Genomic DNA, 25,101 nt, shown 5'->3' on the forward strand with positions numbered 1-25,101 from the left:
TTTCATATTTTGCACCATAGCTGTAGAATTTCGCAACACTGAAACTCAAAAGAAAAAATTTTAAGTTCAAGCAGGTTCATGTTTTATAAACCAAATGAAGCCACCACGGCCCACTTTTCACTTATTATGGGCCCTTACTCTCTGAAGAGGAGGCCCAAACTCAGATTCGTTTGAAGGGGCCACGGTGGAGAGCAATAATTGAAACTCTTTCATCCTTTTGGAGCATTTTTGCTCATCACTTTAACCATAGGTGTACCCTCGCCACCATCCTCAATGCTTGACACGTGTCAAGCATTGAGGATGGTGGTGAGGGTACACCTATAGTTAAAGTGGTGAGCAAAAATGCACCCCATCCTTTTTGTCCTTTTGTGTACAAGGGAGAATGAATTAATATAAAAGTAATAAATAAAATAATAACCGTTAAGACTTGAAACTCGGTCCCGCTTTACTCGGAGTTGGCGATTTAACTCACGACAACGTCTGGGGACAATTCGGCGTGTAACCGTAAATTTGCCCAATATTTAATTAATAAAGCCGAAGAAACAAAATGAAAGAAAAGGAAAACTAGCCGTTGGGAGCCTCGGATTCAAAATTGAATAATAAAGTCAGACAGAGAGAATAAGGCAATAGCTTTTCATCATTTTCTTACGACTCTCTTTCCCCTTCTTCTTCTTCTTCGAGTCCTTGAATTCGACTTCAAAGCTCTGGTCTCAAACTCAAACGCTCCTTTCATCTCTAAATTTCCTTGGGCTGAGATTTCCAGAAGTTTTCTGGTCGAGTTCGGCTTGTTATTTCTGTGAGTTTGCTTTTTTAAACTCATCTTACAGATTTTCACTTTCCATATATGTAGAAAAATCAGTGGATATTTGATGAATCCAATCTTAATTGGAAACAAATTGATCCTTAACATGGGCCAGGGGAATCATTTTTTTGTTTCCTTTTCTATTATATTGTAAACATGTTCAAATTTATTTTACAAGTAACTGTTCGAGTCGAATTCCTTATTAGAAATTTGAACCAGTTAGATAATTTTTCGTTTTTGCATATGGATAATCTTTTCCAATATTCGGTGTTGTTGTTCCTGTTAGCTCAGTTAATCCGGTAGATTCAGAATAAAGATGACTGTCAAAACTCCTGGAACACCGGCTTCGAAAATAGACAGGACACCAGTATCAACACCAACTTCGAAAATGGATAGGACACCAGTATCAACTCCAGGTGGGCCAAGAGCTAAGGAGGAGAAGATTGTTGTTACCGTGCGTTTGAGGCCTCTGAGCAAAAGGGAGCAACTAGCAAAAGACCAAGTCGCGTGGGAATGCATTGATGATACCACAATTGTTTATAAGCCACCGCCTCAAGAACGCTCAGCTCAACCGGCCCCATTTACATTTGGTAAGGAAAAACCTCTATGTTTCTTCTTTATAATTTTCTCCTTCCTGATGATGGCTCATGTTTGTTTATTATTCATTGGTTTCTTCTGTTTGCAGATAAGGTTTTTGGTCCTTCTTGCGTAACTGAAACAGTATATGAGGAAGGAGTGAAAAATGTGGCCTTGTCTTCTTTGATGGGCATCAATGGTAGTGGGATATCCTTAGCCTCGTATCGCGTCTTCCTTTTAATCCTTAACTTGCATTGAACATTTGTTTTACTTTATCTTGCACTGCAGCAACTATATTTGCTTACGGCCAAACTAGCAGTGGGAAGACATACACAATGAGAGGAATAACAGAGAAAGCTGTCATTGATATCTACAACCATATAATGAATGTAAGCTTAATCATAGTGAAGTAACAGAAATTATGAAATTCCTAGTGAAGATTATATAACTTCCAAAGTAATGGTGCTCTTATGGTTTCATCGCAGACTCCAGAGAGAGACTTCACGATAAAGATTTCTGGACTTGAAATATACAATGAGAATGTGAGGGACCTGTTAAACTCAGAATCAGGCCGTAACTTGAAGCTTCTAGATGATCCAGAGGTACTATCGTAATACGTCGCCTGAGTGTGCTCTTTGCCTTATTCTTTTTTTGTTCTTTACTCAAGTTCTAGTATTTTCTTATTGTAGAAAGGTACCGTGGTTGAGAAGCTGGTGGAGGAGACTGCTAGCAATGATCAGCATTTGAGGCATTTAATCAGCATTTGTGAGGGTAAACCAGCGGATCCCTTGGCTTGAATCAGCTTCTTTTACTCTCCCAAAGTTTTTGCGTGAGAAGATAATGAATTTCCTTGTTTTTGTGTAGCCCAAAGACAAGTTGGTGAAACTGCTTTAAATGATAACAGCTCACGGTCACATCAGATAATAAGGCTGGTCAGTTCATTGATCATACTATCTTTGACTCTAGTTAATGATGTTTTTTTCTTCTTCTGATGACTTGGACATTGTACAGACAATTGAAAGTACCCTCCGCGAGAATTCAGATTGCGTGAGATCTTTTGTTGCAAGCCTGGTAAAACTAAATGGAACAAATTACTCTTCCTGCAAATCCAAGTTGCTTCAATTATTACTTTCTAGTCAATAACTGTCGATATCAATGATCTGCAGAACTTTGTAGATCTGGCTGGAAGCGAAAGAGCTTCACAAACACATGCAGATGGTGCTAGGCTGAGGGAGGGTTGCCATATTAACCTTAGCTTGATGACACTTACAACTGTTATTAGAAAGCTCAGGTCAGAATCTATAGCTGCATATCTTTATCTTGTGAGGGATTAGAAACCCTTTAACGGATGTTTTCATTTTCAACATTCATGCTTTGATATGCCATGATAGCAAAAGAATGGTAAATGAGGTTTCTGAATGCAAATTTCTGTATCTTGAAATTTTGATCCTTTGGTTTAAAAAGCCTACGTGTCCAGTTATGGAGTTTACTCTTTGAAGATTATAAATATTATAGGGTGTAGAAGCTATCTGGTAATGAGCACCCATTAGAATTATGGGAGTGGACACTCGTTGTCTAAAGGACAAAAATACCATGTCAGGGCCTAAGTAGGAGATTATGTGATTGAGATATATCATACATATATCTAATCTATAATCAATTTTCTTTCTTACCTATATGAACTGTTTTGATTTGCAGCGTTGGGAAAAGAAGTGGTCATATACCCTATAGAGACTCAAAGCTCACTCGCATATTGCAGCATTCTCTCGGTGGGAACGCACGCACTGCCATCATATGCACCTTGAGTCCAGCATTGAGCCATTTTGAACAATCTCGAAATACTCTCTTCTTTGCCACCAGGGCAAAGGAAGTAACGAATAATGCTCGTGTGAATATGGTACTATTTATTTGCTTGTAACATTTTTCAGTTTGCATCTGTACATATTGAGAATAGATAATCTAGTTATCTAGTTATTGATATATGTAAAATGTTTTTGTCTAGGTTGTTTCGGACAAGCAGCTAGTGAAACATTTGCAGAAGGAAGTAGCAAGGCTGGAAGCAGAGCTGCGCACCCCTGATCCGTCAACGGAAAAGGATTTGAAAATTCAGCAGGTAACCTTGCCATACTATGTCTTGCCCGATATTTTATTTGATGTGCTTGTAAATGTATATAATAAAATTACTTTGGCCATGACTAGATGGAAATGGAGATGGAAGAATTGAGACGCCAAAGAGACCTTGCTCAATCTCAGGTGGATGAATTACGCCAAAAACTAAAGGAGGATCAACAGGTCTATTTCCCATTATCCCCTCTCTATCTCTCTCCCCCTCCCCCACTATATATGAATTGTATTTTAAAATGCTCATAGATTCTTATTATATGCCAACTTCAGGGTTCAAACCCATTGGAATTACCCCATCCCTCTGTGAAGAAATGTCTCTCATACACTGGTGTGCTATCAACAAAACTCGACACAAAGGAGATTGGTCGTGGTGATAGAGCAAGAAATACAATGCTCAGGCAGTCTATGAGGCAATCATCAGCTGCTCCTTTCACACTAATGCATGAAATCCGCAAACTTGAACACCTGCAGGAACAGCTTGGGGAGGAAGCAAATCGAGCTCTGGAAGTATTACAAAAGGAAGTAGCTTGTCATAGGCTAGGCAATCAAGATGCAGCTGAAACAATTGCCAATCTGCAAGCAGAAATAAGAGAAATGCGTGCTGTCAGATCAGAGCCAAAAGAAGTTGAAGTTGGAACTGTAGTTGCTACTAACAAGAGTGTCAGTGCTAATCTAAAGGAAGAGATTACGAGACTTCATTCACAGGGCAGCACTATTGCTAATCTTGAGGAACAGCTAGAAAGTGTTCAGAAGTCTATAGATAAATTGGTGATGTCTCTTCCTAGCAATTATGAACAGTACAATAGTGAGTCAACCCCCAAGTCTAAGAAGGAACCCAAAAAGAAAAAGTTGCAACCTTTGGCCTCAAGTAATGGGTTTATCAGATCACCTTGCTCGCCTCTATCAACTTCTCGGCAAATTGCAGAGTCTGAAATTGAAAACAGGGCTCCTGAGAATGATGATATTTTGTCTGGTGAGACTCAACTGGAGTCTGAGAAGCGGACTCCCACAAAGAATGAAGAATGTGGAGATGTCTCATCAAAGGAAACCACTCCAGTTGGGTATCGGCGTTCTAGTTCAGTAAACATGAAGAAAATGCAGAAGATGTTCCAAAATGCAGCAGAAGAGAATGTTAGAAACATAAGAACTTATGTAACAGAACTGAAAGAGAGGGTGGCCAAATTGCAGTACCAAAAGCAGCTACTAGTTTGCCAGGTATAGAAATGCATTCTTTGTGCTTTTTAATATGCCTTTACATATTTCAGTGACCGAGTTGTTTTTTCCACGTACATATGCACATATAAATACATTCATTCAGTGTTAACCTTATGAAGAAATCTCACTTCATTTCAATTGGTTTATGCCTCTAGGTTCTAGAGCTAGAAGCAAATGAAGCAGCTGGGTACGATATAGAGAATGACGAGAACACATGTGAGCCAGAGGAGCCCATGGTCTCATGGCAAATAACTTTTAAGGAACAAAGACAGCAGATCATTGAGTTGTGGGATTTGTGTTTTGTCTCCATCATTCATAGGACACAGTTTTATTTGTTATTTAAGGGGGATCCAGCTGACCAAATCTATGTGGAAGTGGAGCTGAGGCGGTTGACATGGTTGCAACATCATCTGGCAGAACTTGGGAATGCTAGTCCTGCCCATGTGGGAGATGAACCCACAGTCTCTTTGTCATCAAGGTTCTTTTTCTCTCTCTTTCGTTTGTGTTTGTATGTGGCTGTTGCCAGGAAACTGGGTGAAATTTTCTAGGGTTTTAATAACGTTGTACCCTCTTCTGATATGCAGTATCAGAGCACTAAAGCGCGAAAGGGAGTTCCTTGCTAAGAGGCTGACTTCACGTTTGACTGCGGAGGAGAGAGATGCATTGTACATGAAATGGGATGTCCCACTTGAAGGGAAGCAGAGGAAGATGCAGTTTGTGAATAAGCTCTGGACTGATCCCCATGATGCCAAGCATATTCAGGAGAGCGCTGAAATAGTTGCAAAGCTTGTTGGTTTCTGCGAAAGCGGAAACATGTCGAAAGAGATGTTTGAACTCAATTTTGTGCTTCCATCTGATAAGAGGTCATGGATTATGGGCTGGAACCCAATTTCAAACCTTCTTAACTTGTGAGAAAGTACATTTTGTTGTAAGTACTTCCATTCTTTATATTCTGTACATGTAAATGAATTTTCAAGTGGTGTGAGTGTGACTTGGAACACTAGTGAGCACAATGCACACTATGCATGGTGTTGTTTCTGTAATTTTCAGATCTCAATAAAGAATTGATTCATTTCCATTGGTTACGTTACAAATCTGTGTACACACACCAACCATGGAGGGGGAGGGGGGGGTTACATCACATCACTTCACCATCTTCTTTTTCTTTTTCCAGCAATTGGATTCTCATTTTGAAAAAGGGTGATGTTGAAATTTATTTAAAAAAAATCCCTTTACCAATTGCACCAGAGAGACAAGCTATTGGGTTATGTTCCTGGGGCCAAGCAGCTGCATGCATATAACCAAATATTTGAAAACCATTGATTGTTCTTACTTGTGCTTGCCGGTCTTAGCTTTAAATCATTTACTCAAGTCTGGAAGTTCTCATTACTCGTTAGCATTTAGCAATTCAACACCTCAAAGCAGTTGAGTTGCATGCAGGTATGCACTTTTTCTTAAGCTATTAGGAAAGAAGATTAGGAAAGAAGAAAGGGTAAATAAACTGAGTGAGGATACTGATAGACACGATTCAAATTCTCATTTTATATATATATATAGACCACTTTACCACCACTACTACTGATACACTGATACGTTGATACACCACGCAACAAACCAAGAGACTAAGAAGACACTGAAAATGCTGGCATGTGGCATGTAACAACAAGTAGTGCCTTTTACTAAAATACATAGCTTATAGAATACAGATGGATATTAATATGCCATAAAATAAAACACACCAAATTAAGCACATATGAGTTAACTCTCTCTAATCTCTATTAGGCAAATCATGGAACTAATTAATGAGCAAGATAAAGATACGTGCGCACGCGCACGCGCACACACACACATATATATAATATATATAAGTCCCTCCTTCCCTTGATTGTATTGGATTGTATTGCTGAAGGTGTTTGTGAGACATGATGCATCATCCATGGATGTATGTAGCTAGCACTTGGGGAAGGGAGTGCCACAAGTCCTAGCAACTTTCCTGGCATTTGGGGTGTTGACAAACTTCTTGAGGTTGGGGTTGTTGAGATACTGGCAGAGGCAGGGTTTCTGTTGCTTGATCTTGCTGCAGCATATTGTGGATGGAGGAGTTGAAGAAGTTATTGCTCCTGCACAGGGACTTAGTTCTGTTGGGTTGCATGTTACTGCCATTGAAACATCTGCTTTGCCCAACAACACCACAACCACAAGGCACAATGCAATTGCAATGTATGAATATGATGCCTTCATTTTCACTCAACTCTCTCAAAGCCACAGAGAAACAGAGAGACTTGCAACTATTGACTATGCTTGGCTTGGCTGAGTGGTGATGCATTTGGCTTGGCTTTCCTCCTCTATTTATAGAAGACAAAATATAATAGAAAAATAACCGCCCATTTGATTTTCTTTTTCCTTTTTTCAAGTTACCCAAAAGTTTTTTTATTTTTTATTTTTTGGTAATAAGTCACCACCTAAGATAAATTAGTTAAAGATAAATAAGTCAGAGAAAGAAAAAGCCTTGGGTTTGGCCCATTTCCAAAAGGAGAACACTCAAATCAAAGGTGAATAAATTGCTGCTGCTGCTGCTTGATTCAATGATGTGAGAGACAGTCATTTCCAAATAAAAAAAACCTCAAAGGCCAGCTGCTTACCTTCTTAGTGGAAGTGGAACACATATTTCTCAAGTTGACCTTTTAACCCAATACACAATCAAGCACTCAAATTAGTAAAAGCTTAAGCTATTAGAAAAAAAACAAAAACAAAAACAAAGAAATTGGCTGTATCTGTATGCCATATTATGATTCCACCTAATGGATGCTATATGTTTGTTACCTCATAGTTAAAATCATAATTAACATTGGTGGCTGTATTAGCTACAAATTAAAGTTAATCATGGTTACTTAATGTGCATTATTAATTTAACGGTGCATACGTACAAATGGAGTTTGAGTTTCTTCTTTGTGAGTAGCTTGGAGGCGATGATACTCACAAATTTGGTGGAGTCCTTTGCCACTCATCGTGATCCTTGTCCTTTGGTGGAGCTCAATCAATCAAATGACATTTAGAAAACTCAAGAAGCCCTAGCTTGGTGCTGGCCTAATTAAAACCTTCTCAGCCTGCTTCATAACTCAAATCCTTTTTTGGTTTTTTGTTCTTTTAAAATTCAGGAACATTGCAGATTATATAGATTATTGCTCTGAATTTAATTAATTTGATGAGCATGGGAATATCCAATATCTTTCTCATAAATTAATAACAAAGTCTTGTGCGGAAAGTAGACCAGACCCATACCTATCCTATCCACACTGATTAGGTTAATTAAGAAAACTAAACCATTTCATCTTTTTTTTGCTAGTTATGAAAGCATACGGTGCATGCTCTCCCACTTTAAAGTTTAAACCACTATGTGTATGTGTGTGTGTGTATGTGCCTTTCGGTGATGTTGATTTGTGAAAATTTAGGCAACTTTTTTATTTATTTATGAAATGCAGCCAGCCACATGTTCTCATCATTAATTTGACCTGCTTGCCTGCACTTGGAATTTTGTGTAATCATGGTTATAATCACTAATCATCATCATCCATCCTTGTTAATTGTTATCCAAAATGCAACAAAATATGCAATTCTTTTTTGAGTTTCTTTCAAATGTATTATTCTTTGTCATCAACAATGTACTTGGAATTTGGGAGCTTCAATATGAATAGCTGTCTGTCCTCGGTATGATCATCATATTCATAAGAAACATGACTCAACCAAACTAGTTCAGTTGAGTTACTCACTTGAACATGTTTGATTTGCTTTGTAAATTCATCTAACAAACCAGGTCATGAGTCCAATGGCAAATTTCATTTAGAGGTTGTGACAAAGATGAAATATACACGATTAGATGACTGAGACTAGACTGGACTAGCATATTTTTGGATGCGATTGAATTTTGGATAAACGGATTAATGGTAGACACGTGTAAAATCTTTTTCTTTTGCAGGCGCTTCTTGTCTCCGACTCTCTTCAACTTTCATTTTCTGCTGACCTTTGCGACAAATTATCTCCAACTTCCTATCTCTTGGTAGAAGACAAAGCAAATCTGTCCAATTTGTAAAAAGAAAGATCTCAATCTTCCCTTGCACATCACATGCATCTTATACTTTCCTACTCTACAATACCACATTCAATGTAATCTCTATAATCAATGTAACGTGATCTGTAAATGTGGTACAAATGATTTTGATGTTGTTGTTAACATGTAAATTGTTCATGCTACTGCAAAGTTACCCCAACTTTTTACCTTGTACTAGGGTTGTTATTATTTAGGCATGCATGCCAATCCCATCACTTTTGAGTGCATTGGTTTGGTTGTTTGTAGAATGCAGCAGAGTGATAGGTAATTATCAATGTCTTCATGAAAAAGGCTTTACCAAATCGGCGTGAAACATGAATAATTATGAGTGAGGGGGGATTAATGGCCCCATTCAAGGTCAAATTCTGAGTGCTTGATATCATTATGTGGTGTGGGCCATTGAAATGAAATCATGCTAAAGTCATTCACTTGTTTAATCCAAATCCTCATGCTCACCTTTCTATTATTGCCTACTTTAGTCAAGCGTTGAATTGAAGCATCACGATCTGTCCTTGATACTTGATTGTCTCACAATGATAAGCTCACAATCATAAATAAGCTCCTTATAAAATTTTATTTTAGAAATAATACAATCTTGCATTCTGACCATATAAGCAAGTAAATTTGTTTTTCTTCAATGAATCTAAATCTAGTACATAACATTAAACTTAAATTAATATATTTTGAGATGTGGTTTGGTTTAATCTTCTAAACTCTTGTTGTTTAGAGTTGAAATGAATCAAAGAAAGAAAGTGTACCAATTTCGGTCGGTTGAAACATGCGTCATTATACCAACGTAAGCACAAATGCATAATAATGCAGATGAAATATTATTTTTCGAAAGGAGGTTGATCAGGCATGCATTTGGGAAGCATCATTGGCCATTGAATTGAAGTTCATGGGACATTGAGAGCTAAAGGACTGTTGGGTTTTTGTCTGTGGGAGAAATGGTGGTGGTGGTGGTACTGTAAGTCAAAACTCAATGATACATTTTAAGTTTATCCAGAGTCAAAACTCTCAAGTGCTCTTTGAATGATTCATTTTCTTCAAGATTTACTTTCCAACTGTCAAAAGGAACTAGTTATTAACTTATATGAGACCTCAATTGAACATCCTTGAGCCCAGGATCAAATTATTCAAACATTAGAGGCATATAGGTTGCGCAACAGGACATGACACGACACATGACACAAGAAAGTTTCTCAAAAGCAGGCATATAGGTTGCCTTACTACTTACACAAATGAATGAGCTGATCAGCTAAGCTATCCTTTGCAATGCTGAATGCTATTCTCATAATCTACAAATTTCAAATGTTTCGCCTGAAAACACATCTATCATATCAAATTTTTAGCACTTTCTGTCTTATTGAACAGGAAACATGGTCAACAAACAACAGGATTTCAAAAGCTCCACAGCTCTAATTTTCTTTTTCCCCCAACCAAAAAGACTGCTCAGAGTTCAAATGTTGACCAGACAGTTTGAGCCATCATATCTGCAGATATTTCTGCATGTTTAGAGTAACAAAGGAGATGATAACAATGAATAATTCCTTAGTTGCATACGAATTGGAAACAGAATCAGATAGTACCGTAAGCTTAAGACTTACCAAGCAATATTTTCCCAATGAAGAAATCCACCATGGCCTCTAGCATTTTTGAACTTATAAACGGCACCCGAAACTAGCCACAAGATAAAAAGCATAACCACATTGCCCAATGGTAATCATAAATGAATGGAATGGAAAAATGCTTTGATGTTTCAATATATAAAAATAAACAACTCATTCAAACAGAGTTCAAAAGTTACAGACAGATCAGAATACCTTCATAACCCTCCCGAACTGGATCTTCCGAAAGCAGCAGGGGGGTATCTAGGTCAACAAACCTGTACAAGATATTAATACTTAATGATGGATTAAGAAGTAGAAAGTGAAAATAAATAAAATAAAGAGAAGTAACAAACCAGCAGGATATGCAGACAGTTCTTCTTTTATACAAAGGATGGTAATACTTACTTAAAGCACCCAAGGCCAGCAGCAAGGTGGCCAGCAAAGCCCATGGCCAGTCTAGTCTCAACCATACCACCAATCATCAAAGTTAATCCCGATGCCTTTGCCACCTCAATGATTTCCAGGGCCCCAACAACCCCAACTTTAGCAAGTTTAATGTTAATGACATCAGCAAGATTTTCTGCTACTATTTTCTTAACATCTACTAAACTTCGACAGCTCTCATCAGCTGCAACTGATACTCCATATTTGTCTCTCGCGATGCGACTAACATATCCAAGGCCTTCCCAATCATCTCTATGAACTGGTTGTTCAAAGAGAACAGGACTAACTCCCACCTCTGAAAGCAAAAAAGAACAAGAAAATATTTCAGTCGATAGCTAGACATAGTAATCAGAATACTGTAATGGGAGTACAGAAACTCATTTACAGAATTTGTAGGTTGAATGATGGTGATCGTGTGCATGAGCTTTTTCATTTTTTCTACTTCTTGGGTGCTGGGAGGGGGGGTGGGAGGTTAAAGATGTTACTTTATCATGCTATTTCCAAACACACATTAGTTAAATTCTTCATGTTACTTATTCAGAGCACATCCGCAAAATTGCAACTTCAGTTTCTGTTTGCAGAATTTACCATATAATTTATCAAGAACTTGGATAGCTTCCTCGGAGGTATATCCTTCATTAGCATCCAAGATAAAATCGCAACCGGGGTGAGCTGCACGTATAGCTAGAAGGACTTCTATATCTGAAATCAGATTCTTTCCCACCTTAAGCTTTAAAGTCCTAAATCCTTGTTCACGATACTTTGAAGCCAATGTCGCAGCTTCACCAGCAGAAACAATTGGAATCTGCGCATATATAATTCAGTCCACTTTCCACTGAGTAAAGCTTATTTTGGGTATTCAAATAGATAAACTGTTTTTAACTTTCAGAACTACTCGAAGAAGAGCTTAACTGTTATATCAGTGGTTATGGTATTTGAAGCTCCACCAAACAGTCTCCATAAAGGGACACCAATACTCATAGAAACTGCATCAATTAGTGCCATTTCAACTCCTGCCCTAACCTTCAATTGCAAGTACAGAGTAATAAGACCTCTCAAACCCTTGTAATGTTATAAAATGAAGACATCATCAAACTGCTATAAACAAGAGCTGCTGGGTTCAAATTTTTTTAAAAAAGAATTGTATATGATTCTTACGATCAGGATTGTTTTAATTGAAGAAACCCATTATTTTCTTGTAAGTTGTAAGGTTTGTATCAGCACCATTAGAGGCACTGATCCCATACATGCCACTAAAGTAATAAGAACCTTTAAAGCTTTCTACTCATGGGAGCAGTCCTTGTTATTGGAACAATATCCTCCAAATTGATCCAATCTCCAAATAAATCTAGGAGATGGAATTAAAGAAAGTATGCAGAAGAGATCAATAATCCCTAGAATTGCCTGTTTATCGAACCAAAGAAATGAATAAAAGATGTAACTTTTTTCGTCCTTTCTTTTACTTTTTAAGTAAAACGCTGACTTGAGCAAACCAACTAAATTTGTTCACAATACCAACTAAATTTAACAGCCAAGCTGTTCAATTTTCAATAGTAAAAACCCAATCAAAGTAATATACTCAAACACCAAAACTAGCAAATAAACATATGAATAAAAGAGTAAACTTTCCCAATCATACTCACAGAAGCAAACTCATATCCAGGAAGAAGCCCACCAATCTCTCCCAAAAGCGAACCCAAGGTCTTCGCTGGACTGCGGAGCAAGAAGTCACAAGCTTCCCTGGCCTTAACCATGGCTGTATGCTGATCCTCTGCAGTAACAAAAGGTAAGATTGGAGTTTCACCCCACCCCACACACCCATTACTCAATTCAACCCTGATAGCCACATTCTCCACCTTGTCAAGCCTTGAAGTGGCAATCGTGAAAGGCGCTATCAGAGGAACATTCAGAGGCCTATTCTCCGCTCTCTGCACTTTTACTGTGAAAGTTTCCAACAAATTATTGAACCCAAAGGTGATGGGTGTGGCCAGAGCCATTCTTGGGCTGATCCTTGAAACGCGTCTTGCCCTTTTGGGGCTCTGAGTGGAACCAGCAGCAGAGCAGAGGAGCAGAGAGTGAGGTAGTGAGTGCAGAGAAATCCCAATTGATCCCATTTGGTGGCACTGAGAGTGGTCTTTACTCTTTGGCTGGTGATTTAGATTTTTGGGTTACAGGTTTTGGCAGTTCTGATTGGGTTGTGAGAAAGATTTGCAGACCTGCCAATGTTGTTCTTCCTGTTGCATAGAGCTTAGCAGAGCAGTGTAAGACTGGTGCCATTTTTTTAATTCAAATATTAATTTTTTTATTATTATTACTTCAATTATTAACTATTTCAACAAGTGTTTGTCCTTATTTCTTCGTGTGCTGTGCTGACCCGACGTTAACTGGTGGAGGCATATTTATTTGGTACAATAACCTGGTGATATACATAACCCAATGGCGAACCCAGGTAGAAGATGAGTTAGTTTTGACTTTGACAACTTTTTTGCGTGCCATTCTTAATTTCTTTGGTTGTGTTGTGTTGTCATATTGCTTACAGTTACAGCAGAATCAATGTTTGTTTTTTTTCTTTTCTACATAAAAGATCGATATGCTTCAAAATTTCAGAACGCATGGGAGGATGATGGATTACAACATATTTTCTTGTCTTCGGATTCTTCATTCTTTTTCTATTTTTGGCAAATAATAAGAACATGGATGGATCATTCTCTCCTCAGGTGTGTGTCCCTTCGATGTGCCCAAAGGTTAATTAATGAACTAGTTAATGTTTATGTTTGAAGTTGACGTGTTATATACACACACCATATTCTAGAAAAGTAAAATCAGCAGTGAGTAGGTTAAAGTTGGCAAAAGGACAAATATGAATGGATGATTATGGGACTGATCGACAAAGTGGTAGAACTTTGGCTGCTTTCTTGTTTTGCATAATGCTTTGTAATCTCACTAGAAACAGTATAAGCTACATTCAGAAAACGTTTCATTCAATCAATGAACAAAAGTAAATTATCACGATTTCAATGAAAAACATGGAGACAAGTGAATTAGGTTGTCTGAATTATTGTTGAGCCATTAACAAGTCTCTGTGGTGAGAATAGTTTAAGGTAATGAAAGGAGACCTTAATTAAGAGAAGAGAACCTTTTTTTTTTTGGTCGAAAGAGAAGAGAACCATGGACATTGGTTTTTGCTGTCACCTAGGCAGCTAGGCTATTATATATACTATTAATTGGGTAGAAAAGGTTTGCAGGAGGCATGACCATTCTTTCAAGACAAGATCAAGTAGTGCTTTTTTCCAATTGTAGCAAGCGGGCATGCAAAGCAACCTTGAAACAAAGCCATTCCTTACTTTATAGAAGCTTACCTTACCACCAAGCTTAGAACCCCTCCCTCCCTCCCTTTGTCATATATGATTGATGTGATCATATATAAGTACTAAGTAGATGATGATACTATAATATCAACGATTCAATTACGGCATTAATTCATACAAATAATCAAGTTTCATTTACAACTTAGAATCCACCATGCCGGGGTTGGTATATTCATCCGATTCTGATGACAATATTGGCACAAGCCGCGGGGCAAAGCTCTTTGGACGTGAAAGGTCAATTCATCATGTTCTTGGAGGTGGAAAAGGTAACGTTTTATGTTATATACTAGACGTATCGATCTTCATTTATATAATAAACTTGCATCAATCTCATTTGTGTTTCCTCAGAGAAGAAAATGTGTTTTGGATTTTGTCCAGAGCGCGCACCAGTTTTGATGCTGAATCCAGTTGCCCTGTTTTGGATTTGTCCAAATTGAGAATATGTCTCTTTAGCTATGATATATGATGTGCTAAGACCTTGACCTTGTTAATAGTAATTAATAAAACTTGCAGTTGCGGATGTGTTATTGTGGAGGAACAGAAATGTATCAGCTGCGCTTTTGATTGGGATGACGGTAATATGGTTTCTTTTCGAGGTAGTCGAGTACAATTTTGTGACCCTCCTCTGCCACCTCTCCATCACCACATTGCTCGTAATCTTCATATGGCGCACGGCTGCAGAATTGTTCAGATTGTAGGTCCCTTCTCTTTCACTAATTTTATTTTTCTATATTTATTTATTGAGTAATATTTGAATGAATTAATGTACAGGACACCTCCTACCATACCTGGTATAATATTACATGAATCTACATTCAAAGAGTTGGCTTCCACAGTCCACAAAAGATGCAACTATTTCTTGTCAAGGCTTCTTGACAGTGCATGTGGAAGAGACCTACCATTCTTCTTCTTGGTATTTCAAGTTTGATCTAACCATTCACTACATTCACTCTCAACTCAACTTTTTCAATTAAGTTTGATCTCCCTTTCTCTTCTGATTTTCAGGCAATTATTTCTCTCTATATTTTGTCTGTGATTGGAACCTATTTCAGCTTTCTGAATCTTGTTTACTTGGGTAAGAAGTTGTTATATTTGTTTGTTATCATTCATAGTATATATTCCATTACAATATTATTTATTAAAGTGTACGTATGAGATTTATGGCTTTATCTCTTTTGTTTGATTGCAATTTGCATGCAAATTAAGGGTTCCTCGGCCTGGAAACACTGCCATTTCTGTATGAGCGATTTGAGGAGGACGTTGATCGCCTAGCTGGAAAAGTTAGCAGAGAGATAAAGAGATCGTACAGAAAGTTTGATTCTCAGTTTCTCAACAAAATCCCAAGAGGCCCTGTGAAAGAGAAAACCAGATGAAACTTTGAATGGCATTGGCATGGCGTGGAGTCTGGACTTGGAATCATAGTTTGTGTGCCAGAGTTGCACGCATATTCAAATCATTATGTGAAGATATATGTGTAAATAACATTACCTATATTGTATTATAATTGTATATATATAAAACTGTACAATACCATCAACATTGGTTCAACATAATTAATTACTTGATGGCTTTAGCATATCTGAAATGGTTGGTTCCCATTCCCATTCTCTTGGTTGATCAACACTGTTTCCAAATCGAGTACCGTACGAAAAAGGCCAAACTTGCCATGAATAGTCCCAAATCGAGCAGATAAAATATTTATCTAGAAAGAAACACAACATAAAGTAGTCTTGTATTGACACATTAAGTTAATTAGGTGTGGAGGAGCTCATAGCTAGCACAACAAGTCCAATATTGGGTATTGCATTCATTCTAAAACAAGAGTGTGTGTGACTAGATATATGACACTAAGGAAGAAGCCCTTTGCAGATTTCCATGAATATATTTTTGTACAACAGAAGCCTCAGCCTCTCCTATCTACCTCGATCATAGTCCTGGAGCCATCCAGCCAGCTGCGATGCACTGCGATGCGATGCGATGCGAAGATAATTAAACAGAAAAACACAAGAATTATATAACTTGTTAATTTGTAGAATAATAATCCACATATAACTTTTTTGGGTTCAACTTCAACTTCAACTTACAGAAGCCAAAACCACCAGACAAGTATTCTTTTAATATTCTGTAATGTACTAGTAAGTGGGTTCTCATAAAGGCAAATCGTTTCAGTTCAAATTCTTAATGGGAAACCATTATATATAGATTACTATACGTTTGGACTAGTACTAGCCGTCCCAGGTCAAAATCTCAAAAAGAGTATATTTATCAATATAGCTAACCATGGTAGCAAATGCTTTGTCTTTGGAATGAGATTTTTTTATAGGTTGAAGCGGTTACAGTAAGTAGCACCTATCAAAAGCATTGTGAGATTTTTTTATAGATTTTTTATATTTATATCAATCTAGCTAATCATGATGAATTAACTATAGGATGATGAGTTGGGTTGTCAATTGAGTTTAAGGCTTTTGATAATGTTATTGAATGATGAAATGAAGCCTTATTGGAGGATATATGAGTTTGAGCCTAATTAAACTGGGATTGGGCAGTTTGATACTTATGTGAATTTAGATCAAACAAGTAGTCATTGAGGAGGATGGATGATGATGGTCACATTGAATTTTTTTTTTCTCCAATTGGAACAACAAGAATCCAACTGATCGCCTTTTTATTGTCTCTTTCCTTATCGATGCTCTAGTTGGAGTTTTTTGCTATAGCCTACTCCACATTCCAATGGAGAAGAAATATTGAGGGAAGGAGGATACGAATACATGACCTCATAGTCTAAAAAACTACTACTTTTAACCACATGAGTTACAAGCTTATGGCCGAAGATCTTAATTAAGAACCCTTGATATTGGTAGGAAAGGAAAGAAAAGGTAGGTTTTCAGTTGCAGTCTTGCAGAGGCATATAAATTATAATAACCACAACTGGTGGAATATTAAAGAGTACTAGTAGTTAAAGACAAGATCAGATACTACTTACCAATTGTACCAAGCGGGCATGCAAAGCAACTCGAGATTAATTAAGCCAAGGCCCCCAAGTCATTCCTTACTTTATAGAAGCATACTTTGCCACCAAGCTTAGAAGTTAGAACCCCTCCCTCCCTCTCCTTCATATGAATCATATATTTATAGGTGATGATAATATAATATCAACTATTCAATTAGGGCATTAATTCATACAAATAATCAAGTTTAATAATATTTTAGAACGTATCCACCATGCCTTCCGATTCTGACGATCATATTATATCAATCTTACTTAGAAGGCCAATAATAATTCATCGGGTTCTTGGAGGTGGAAAAGGTAACGTTATAATATAGGGAGCTTACGATCTTCATAAATTTATATGTACTTGCATCAATGTGAAAACTCCTAATTCATAATTAATCTCATTAATTGGCTTCCTCAAGTCTTGTGCTATATTATATATATATATCTCTCTCTCTCTCTCTCTCTCTCTCTCTCTTTTGTCACAGACACACACCAACCAACCAACCAGCGAAGAAAATGGGTTTTGGATTTTGTCCAGTTTTAACCAGAGTTTCCCTGTTCATATAAGAAATGTCAAAAGCAAGAAAATTTGTCCAAAGTAGACATGTGTTTAATTATGATGTGCTGCTAGGAATGAATTGGCCTTAATTTGAATGACCTTGTAAGGTGAGTAATTAAATTTGCAGTTGCGGATGTGTTACTGTGGAGGAACACAAGTGTATCTGCTGCGCTTTTGATTGGGATGACGGTGATATGGTTTATTTTCGGGGTAGTCGAGTACAATTGGGTGATCCTCCTCTGCCACCTCTCCATTACCACACTGCTCATAATCTTCATATTACAATTTGTTAAATTTTTGGCGGAGGTTGCTATCATAGCGGCGCTTATTCCACCCTTTCGTGATCTTACAGTCAAAGAGTTTGCTTCTGATATCCGTAAATTATTCAACTACCTTGACAGTGCATTTGGAAGAGACCTACCATTCTTGTTGTTGGTATACCCTTGTTGAAGTTAAAATTTTCAACTAATTAATTTCCTTTTAAAATTAAGTCATTTGAAGTATGTATACAGTGCTAAAGATCCATCTCCCTCTACTGATTTATTTTCAGGCAATTATTTTTCTCTATATGTTGCCTGTGATTGGAACCTATCTCAGCTTTCTGAATCTTCTGTACTTGGGTATGCATACGTAAGAAATTATTTGTTATATTTATATATATCATCATCATCATCATCCATCGTATTATTAATGTCATGTGTATGATATTTATGGCTCTCTTTTCCAAATTAAGGGTTCATCTACTTGGGAATACTGCCACTTCTGTTTGAGCGATTTGAGGAGGACGTTACTCGCCTTGGTGTCAAAATTGTCCGAGAGAAACAATCGTAGTTTGCCTTGCACACATGTTGAAATTGTTAGAAGTTGTCATATGTTGAATTTGTCTATGTTAATTATGTTGTCTAGTAGTCAATTAATGTGGCTAGTAATAGTCAATTAATGTTTGGCACCTACTATGTTTGGCACCTACAATATTTGGGGGGCTTGACTAGTTTGGTTGCCTAATTAGTTTGGTTGCCTAACTTGGTTGGTTGCCTAACTTGGGGGGCTTGACTAATGTCTTAGGAACTTGTATATATATGTGTTGATTGTAAGTAATGAAAACATAAGTGAAAATCAGAAAATATTCAACAACTCTAATTCTCTCTACTCTTTCCACTTTCTTCTCTCAATATTCTCTATGTTTTGACATGGTATCAGAGCAGCGATCTTGCTGACTCTAGTCTTGAATTGTTGTTTCCATCATGGGAGAAGATGATTTTTCCCATGTTGAAAGTAGCACCACCGATCCTACTACTTTCACCGAATTTGCTGCTCAAATGGCTGAGTTGATGAAGATACAAGCATCAACATCGAATACGACCCCGACCCCGACCCCGACTATTACCTACGAAACCTCTCCTGCACAAATTGGCATTAAGTTGGATGGCTCCAACTATGCCTTATGGTCTCAAGTTATTGAGATGTATGTTGCTGGCAAGGATAAGCTGGGATATCTCACTGGTGAACTCCCAGCACCTTCTCAGACGGACTCGACATTCAACCGATGGCGAACAGAAAATGCAATCGTGAAAGGGTGGCTAATCAACTCCATGGAGCCAAGGTTAATTGGCAACTTCATTAGATTCTCGACGGCCAAAGGAGTTTGGGACGCAATAGCCACAACTTACTTTGATGGCTCTGACACCTCCCAGGTGTATGATCTTAAAAGGCGAATCTCCCGTATGCGACAAGGGGGAGGTTCGATTGAAGCTTACTACAATGATCTCCAAGGCTTATGGCGAGAAATCGATTTTCGCCGTCCAAATGAGATGAAGTGCGAGTTGGATATCAAAAAATACTATGATATCATCCAAGAAGATCGAGTTTATATTTTCTTGGATGGTTTGGATGATCGACTAGACAAAGCCCGAAGTGATGTGCTCCAAATGAGTCCATTTCCTACAGTAGAGCAAGCTTATGCTCATGTTCGACGAGAAGATATCCGACAAACTGTGATGTTAGGAGCTCCAACACCAACCGGAGTAGGATTGGTAACAAAAGGAACATACCGACCCTCTCGCCCAATTCCAACTGCTCATCTCCAGCTACAGACAGCTGCCAATAAGACTACTCCACCTTCTCGACCCAAGGCTCCCACAGATGGGAATGGTTGCACTCACTGCGGGAATCCAAAGCACACTCGAGAAACTTGTTTTAAACTACATGGTTATCCAGATTGGTGGGATGGTCTCAAGGCTCGTAAACTTGCTGCTGGAGGAACGGGTCGTGCTGCCCTTGTCACCTCGGATCCTCTGGTAACGTTAATTCCTCATGAAGAGTCTACCTCAACATCAGAAAAGGACTCTTCATCTTTCAGTAACTCAGGTAACTGTGGATATGTATTTCATACATCATATACAAGTGACTCCACAGGTTGGATTATTGATTCAGGAGCCACAGATCATATGACGTTTGATCCAACCGATTTTCTAAGCACAACCACACCACAACGAACAAGTATTGCCAACGCAAATGGTGTTACCTCTCCTGTGATTGGTGCTGGAACCATTGGCCTCTCTCCATCCCTTACTCTTCAAAATACTTTGCTTGTCCCATCGTTGTCTAATAAATTGATATCTGTTGGCCAAGCTACTGAGCAACTAAATTGTTGTGTACTTATGTATCCCGATTTCTGTTTATTTCAGGATATTCTCACCAAGGAGATCATTGGTCGTGGTACTAAGAGAGGGGGGTTGTACTATGTGGATGATTTCAGTATGGGAAAGGCACATAGTGTGAAGCACTCATCGACTTGGAAGGATCGACAACTTTGGTTATGGCACCGGCGTTTGGGGCATCCGTCTTTTGGCTATATGAGACATCTATTTCCAGATTTGTTTTCGAATTCCTGTACCACTGATTTCCAATGTGATACTTGTATCTTAGCCAAGAGTCACAGAGTCTCTTATCCATCAAGTACAAATAAAAGTGTTGCTCCATTTGCTTTGATACATTCTGATGTTTGGGGTCCTTCACCTATCTCTACAACTTCTGGCTTCCGGTGGTTTATCACCTTTGTAGATGATTGTACCCGCATGACTTGGCTCTTCATGATGAAAAATAAAACTGATGTGTTCCCTATATTCCAGTCATTTCACAAGCAAATTGAAACTCAATTCTCTACCAAGATTCAAGTCCTTCGTTCTGACAATGGGGGTGAATATATCAACCATGATTTTCAGACTTACTTCCAGATACATGGCATCATCCATGAGACCACTTGTCCTCAAACTCCCCAACAGAATGGTGTTGCGGAACGAAAAAACCGACACCTCCTTGAAACAGCACGAGCTCTTTTGATTGGCGCTCATGTTCCTCGCCACCATTGGGATGATGCTATAGTCACCGCAGTGTACCTCATCAATCGAATGCCTTCCAAAGTTTTAGACTTCCGGACTCCATTACAAGCACTTGCCCAACATGGGCCCTTGCCCTCCGTTCAGATGCTTCCGCCCCGAGTTTTTGGTTGTGTAGCATTCGTCCACCTCCATAAGAATCAACGTGGCAAACTTGATCCATGTGCTCTCAGATGTGTGTTTGTAGGCTATGCTGCCCATCAGAAGGGATACCGATGCTATCACCCCTCCAGTCGTCGTACATATGTCACTTTGGATGTCACTTTTATGGAATCGGAAATGTTTTTTCATGATCCGATGTCCAACTCTCCGCCTCACAGAGACATACAAAGAGAACCACTGGGCAAGGAGGCCATGGAAATTCAAGAACTTGAAGATTGGAGCAAAACGGATCCCAAAAGTCCAGAAGAAAATGTAACCTGCCCAAAAGCGACCGGTCGCCAGGAGCCTAGCGACCGGTCGCATAGAAGTTCTGAAGGTGAAATTCGAACCTGTACAAAAACGACCGGTCGCCAGGAGCCCAGCGACCGGTCGCTTCCAAGCGCTGAAACTGAGTTTCGAATCTGTCCAGAAACGACCGGTCGCCAGGAGCCCAGCGACCGGTCGCTTCCAAGCGCTGAAGCTGAAATTCGAATCTGTACAAAAACGACCGGTCGCCAGGAGCCCAGCGACCGGTCGCTCCACAGCAGAGAGCACAATATTTTTGCCTACTTCGCCGACGATAATGATGAAGACCCCCCTCACATCTCAGTACCAGCTGATCAATCTCCTGAGAATACTCCTGAGGTACGTGATTCTACTACATCTACTGTTTTAGTTGATGAAACTGTTAGTTATCAATTACCTGATAGACAGAATCGTGGAAAACCGCCAATTCGGTATTCACCGGATAATGGCAAGGTATCAAAGTATCCAATTGCAAACTATGTTTCTGCGGAAAAATTATCTGCACCCCTCCAAGGCTTTGTACACCAGTTATCCGCAATTCATATTCCAACCAAAGTGAGTGAGGCATTGAAGGATCCAAAATGGGTTCAAGCAATGAGGGAGAAGATGCATGCTCTGGAGAAAAATCACACATGGACACTGGAGAATTTACCTCAAGGAAAACGGACTGTCGGATGCAGATGGGTTTACACTTTGAAATACAATGCTGATGGGTCAATTGAACGATACAAAGCACGACTTGTGGCAAAGGGATACACGCAGACATATGGTATTGACTATGAAGAAACATTTGCCCCAGTTGCAAAACTTAACACCGTTCGTGTGCTATTGTCTATTGCAGCAAATCTCGATTGGCCTCTCCACCAATTTGATGTGAAGAATGCCTTTCTCCATGGAGAACTCACAGAAGAAGTCTACATGGATATCCCACCAGGATACGTTACATCTACTCCTGCTAATGTGGTGTGCAGATTGCGAAAGGCATTATATGGATTGAAACAGTCTCCCCGAGCATGGTTTGGGCGTTTTACCGTGGCAATGAAGACTTATGGTTTTAAGCAGAGTAATTCTGACCATACTCTGTTCTTAAAACACAAGGGAGGAAAGGTAACTGCTCTCATCATTTATGTTGATGATATGATTATTACTGGGAATGATAAGCAGGAAATTTCTCAACTACAAAAATGTTTGGCAAAGGAGTTTGAAATGAAAAATCTTGGTGGACTCAAGTACTTCTTGGGCATTGAAGTTGCTCGATCAAAGCAAGGCATATTCCTCTCACAAAGGAAGTATGTTCTAGATTTATTGGCAGAAACTGGAATGTTAGATTGCAAACCTGTGGACACTCCAATTGTTCAGAATCACCGCCTTGGGGAATATCCCAATCAAGTACCCACTAACAAAGAAAGATATCAAAGATTGGTGGGACGACTGATCTACCTATCCCATACCCGACCCGACATCGCGTATGCTGTAAGTGTTGCTAGTCAGTTTATGCATTGTCCAAGTGAAGATCATATGGATGCGGTTCTTCGGATTCTTAAATATTTGAAGTCCGCACCAGGAAAAGGACTTATGTTCTCTAAGAATGGTCATCTGAATATCAGTGGCTATACAGATGCAGATTGGGCAGGGAATGTCACTGATAGACGATCAACATCAGGGTATTTCACATTTGTGGGAGGTAACTTGGTTACTTGGAGGAGCAAGAAACAGAATGTTGTTGCTTTGTCTAGTGCAGAAGCGGAATTCAGAGGAATGACCAAAGGAATTTGTGAACTTCTTTGGTTGAGAAAATTGCTTACAGAGATTGGATATGCACCTACATTAGGAATGCATCTACAGTGTGATAACAAGGCTGCAATATCCATTGCACACAATCCAGTTCAACATGATCGCACCAAACATGTTGAAGTGGATCGACACTTCATTAAAGAGAAAGTTGAAAATAAAGAAATTCAGCTTCCGTTTGTCAAGTCCGAAGACCAGCTGGCAGATATTTTGACAAAAGCAGTTTCTAGCAGAGTATTCCACAACTCACTGATCAAGTTGGGCATCGGTGATATCTATGCACCAACTTGAGGGGGAATGTTAGAAGTTGTCATATGTTGAATTTGTCTATGTTAATTATGTTGTCTAGTAGTCAATTAATGTGGCTAGTAATAGTCAATTAATGTTTGGCACCTACTATGTTTGGCACCTACAATATTTGGGGGGCTTGACTAGTTTGGTTGCCTAATTAGTTTGGTTGCCTAACTTGGTTGGTTGCCTAACTTGGGGGGCTTGACTAATGTCTTAGGAACTTGTATATATATGTGTTGATTGTAAGTAATGAAAACATAAGTGAAAATCAGAAAATATTCAACAACTCTAATTCTCTCTACTCTTTCCACTTTCTTCTCTCAATATTCTCTATGTTTTGACAGAAATCATTATGTGAAGATTTGTGTAAATAAAAAGACTACCTACCTATATATAATATATGTATTGTATTAATTGTACAACAAACTCTACCTTGGTTCTTCATTAATAACTTGATCGCTTTAGCATATTTTAAATGGTTGGTTCCAATTCATTCCCATTATCTTCGTTGATCAACGTGCATATATTTCCGATTCATTCCCAAATCGAGCATCAAGCTTGCATTGCATAAAGCCAAATGAGATTACGGCATGCGTTTTTGGACTGGTTGTAACCGTCCCAGGTCAAAATCTCAGAAAGGGTATATTTATCAATCTATCTACTACTCTTAAAAATTATTATTCTACATTATTGCAAGATGATGCCCATATTTGATGATTCCCTTACCCTGCCTTTCCCCTGGAAGTGGTGAGAGCACAGACAGTGCACAACAACAAACAACGATTTGGCTGTCACTCTCCCTAGTGGCAATTTAACTGTCATATTAGCATCCTTCCTCCTCTTCCTCCTCTACATATATATAAAATATATATTAATATATATCATGATTGATGACAAGGAAGGAAGAGTGGGATGTGAATGCAACCCCAACAACCCATCACAATTTGTAGTGGCTGTGTTGACCTCCCACTCATCTTCATGTCAAACTCTGCTTTGCCTGCCAGTTTCTGCAACAAACAGAGAATCACATAAAGCCCAAAAGTAGACACACAAAGATCCCACTAACAAAAATCATTCTAGTAGGAATATTGTTGACTTTAGAACAACAATATAATTAACAAAGAAGTCTATATATAATGCCAATAGGGTGCTACCATTTTCATTCAGGGGCTTAATTAAATCTACACACAGAGAGAGAGAGAGAGAGAGAGAGAGAAGTAAGTGAAAGTCATTAGATGGTGAGAGTATGGAGAGAGATTGGTAGTGTGGATGGTGGTGTCGCCACTGCCAATTGGTTAGTGTTTTGGGCAGCTTTGGTCGGCCTCTGTCTTGTCTCAGCCGTAGTTTTCTCCTGTGCAGATGGTGTGTCTTCC

General features: G+C 38.7%; 5 protein-coding genes across 11 annotated transcripts; 3 read left to right on the top strand and 2 right to left on the bottom strand.

The window, feature by feature from the left end:
* The first annotated feature begins 608 nt into the window (after positions 1–608).
* HIK (ATP binding microtubule motor family protein) lies at positions 609–5,795 on the top strand. Of its 2 annotated transcripts, none has more exons than XM_021955192.2 (15): positions 609–796; positions 1,094–1,392; positions 1,488–1,577; positions 1,667–1,767; positions 1,864–1,980; positions 2,068–2,149; positions 2,243–2,310; positions 2,390–2,449; positions 2,545–2,669; positions 3,077–3,275; positions 3,381–3,491; positions 3,578–3,670; positions 3,773–4,717; positions 4,873–5,195; positions 5,302–5,795. In XM_021955192.2, exons 2-15 carry the CDS (start codon positions 1,119–1,121, stop codon positions 5,627–5,629), a joined length of 2,916 nt encoding a protein of 971 aa, XP_021810884.2. In that variant the 5' UTR covers positions 609–796; positions 1,094–1,118; the 3' UTR covers positions 5,630–5,795. The 2 variants fall into 2 exon arrangements, with proteins under 2 accessions (XP_021810884.2, XP_021810883.2); XM_021955191.2 differs by having other exon boundaries at positions 610–796; positions 1,089–1,392.
* Positions 5,796–6,237: 442 nt separating this feature from the next.
* On the bottom strand, positions 6,238–7,054 carry LOC110754155 (non-specific lipid-transfer protein 2). Its single transcript, XM_021955193.2, has one exon. The coding sequence runs from the start codon at positions 6,956–6,958 to the stop codon at positions 6,668–6,670; it is 291 nt and encodes a 96-aa protein (XP_021810885.1). The 5' UTR covers positions 6,959–7,054; the 3' UTR covers positions 6,238–6,667.
* A 2,876-nt stretch (positions 7,055–9,930) lies between these two features.
* CYP77A5P (cytochrome P450, family 77, subfamily A, polypeptide 5) lies at positions 9,931–12,993 on the bottom strand. 2 transcript variants are annotated; one of them, XM_021955119.2, is made up of 7 exons: positions 12,523–12,993; positions 11,792–11,902; positions 11,468–11,684; positions 10,841–11,174; positions 10,649–10,710; positions 10,433–10,505; positions 9,931–10,318 (listed from the first exon to the last, which is right to left on the bottom strand). In XM_021955119.2, coding segments are annotated over exons 1-7 (1,269 nt in total). In that variant the 3' UTR covers positions 9,931–10,317. The 2 variants fall into 2 exon arrangements, with proteins under 2 accessions (XP_021810811.2, XP_021810810.2); XM_021955118.2 differs by having other exon boundaries at positions 9,931–10,330.
* Positions 12,994–13,186: 193 nt separating this feature from the next.
* LOC110754105 (Reticulon family protein) lies at positions 13,187–15,832 on the top strand. Of its 3 annotated transcripts, XM_088253414.1 has the most exons (7): positions 13,187–13,328; positions 13,487–13,596; positions 14,394–14,513; positions 14,761–14,941; positions 15,019–15,160; positions 15,253–15,322; positions 15,454–15,832. In XM_088253414.1, exons 3-7 carry the CDS (start codon positions 14,402–14,404, stop codon positions 15,618–15,620), a joined length of 672 nt encoding a protein of 223 aa, XP_088109540.1. In that variant the 5' UTR covers positions 13,187–13,328; positions 13,487–13,596; positions 14,394–14,401; the 3' UTR covers positions 15,621–15,832. The 3 variants fall into 3 exon arrangements, with proteins under 3 accessions (XP_088109540.1, XP_021810812.2, XP_088109538.1); XM_021955120.2 differs by having other exon boundaries at positions 13,195–13,596; XM_088253412.1 differs by having other exon boundaries at positions 13,195–13,328; positions 13,464–14,513.
* A 556-nt stretch (positions 15,833–16,388) lies between these two features.
* Positions 16,389–24,204, top strand: LOC148294653 (reticulon-like protein B9). 3 transcript variants are annotated; one of them, XR_015836038.1, is made up of 5 exons: positions 16,389–17,554; positions 17,929–18,236; positions 18,352–18,431; positions 18,535–18,651; positions 24,072–24,204. XR_015836038.1 is itself a non-coding variant. In XM_088253643.1 (5 exons), the coding sequence occupies exons 1-4, from the start codon at positions 17,470–17,472 to the stop codon at positions 18,630–18,632; spliced, it is 561 nt and encodes a 186-aa protein (XP_088109769.1). In that variant the 5' UTR covers positions 16,389–17,469; the 3' UTR covers positions 18,633–18,651; positions 24,072–24,204. The 3 variants fall into 3 exon arrangements, 2 of the variants coding, with proteins under 2 accessions (XP_088109769.1, XP_088109770.1); XM_088253643.1 differs by having other exon boundaries at positions 18,352–18,421; XM_088253644.1 differs by lacking the exon at positions 24,072–24,204 and having other exon boundaries at positions 18,535–18,911.
* The last annotated feature ends 897 nt before the right edge of the window (positions 24,205–25,101 follow it).

The sequence above is a fragment of the Prunus avium genome, chromosome 5 (genome assembly GCF_965620075.1).
Source record: "Prunus avium chromosome 5, drPruAviu1.hap1.1, whole genome shotgun sequence".
Taxonomy (NCBI): domain Eukaryota; kingdom Viridiplantae; phylum Streptophyta; class Magnoliopsida; order Rosales; family Rosaceae; genus Prunus; species Prunus avium.

Excerpts from the sequence above, each read along its gene's own strand:
- HIK (XM_021955192.2), top strand. The coding sequence starts at position 1,119 with ATGACTGTCAAAACTCCTGGAACACCGGCTTCGAAAATAGACAGGACA. Across the intron at positions 1,578-1,666 it reads TTCTTTGATGGGCATCAATG|CAACTATATTTGCTTACGGC; the intron begins GTAGTGGGATAT and ends CTTGCACTGCAG. Across the intron at positions 2,670-3,076 it reads ACTGTTATTAGAAAGCTCAG|CGTTGGGAAAAGAAGTGGTC; the intron begins GTCAGAATCTAT and ends TTTGATTTGCAG.
- LOC110754155 (XM_021955193.2), bottom strand. The coding sequence starts at position 6,958 with ATGAAGGCATCATATTCATACATTGCAATTGCATTGTGCCTTGTGGTT.
- CYP77A5P (XM_021955119.2), bottom strand. The coding sequence starts at position 12,993 with ATGGGATCAATTGGGATTTCTCTGCACTCACTACCTCACTCTCTGCTC. Across the intron at positions 10,711-10,840 it reads GCTGGCCTTGGGTGCTTTAA|GTTTGTTGACCTAGATACCC; the intron begins GTAAGTATTACC and ends TATCTTGTACAG. Across the intron at positions 10,506-10,648 it reads AGTTCGGGAGGGTTATGAAG|TTTCGGGTGCCGTTTATAAG; the intron begins GTATTCTGATCT and ends TCTTGTGGCTAG.
- LOC110754105 (XM_088253414.1), top strand. The coding sequence starts at position 14,402 with ATGCCGGGGTTGGTATATTCATCCGATTCTGATGACAATATTGGCACA. Across the intron at positions 14,942-15,018 it reads GCTGCAGAATTGTTCAGATT|GACACCTCCTACCATACCTG; the intron begins GTAGGTCCCTTC and ends ATTAATGTACAG. Across the intron at positions 15,323-15,453 it reads TCTGAATCTTGTTTACTTGG|GGTTCCTCGGCCTGGAAACA; the intron begins GTAAGAAGTTGT and ends ATGCAAATTAAG.
- LOC148294653 (XM_088253643.1), top strand. The coding sequence starts at position 17,470 with ATGCCTTCCGATTCTGACGATCATATTATATCAATCTTACTTAGAAGG. Across the intron at positions 17,555-17,928 it reads GGTTCTTGGAGGTGGAAAAG|TTGCGGATGTGTTACTGTGG; the intron begins GTAACGTTATAA and ends TTAAATTTGCAG. Across the intron at positions 18,237-18,351 it reads ACCTACCATTCTTGTTGTTG|GCAATTATTTTTCTCTATAT; the intron begins GTATACCCTTGT and ends ATTTATTTTCAG.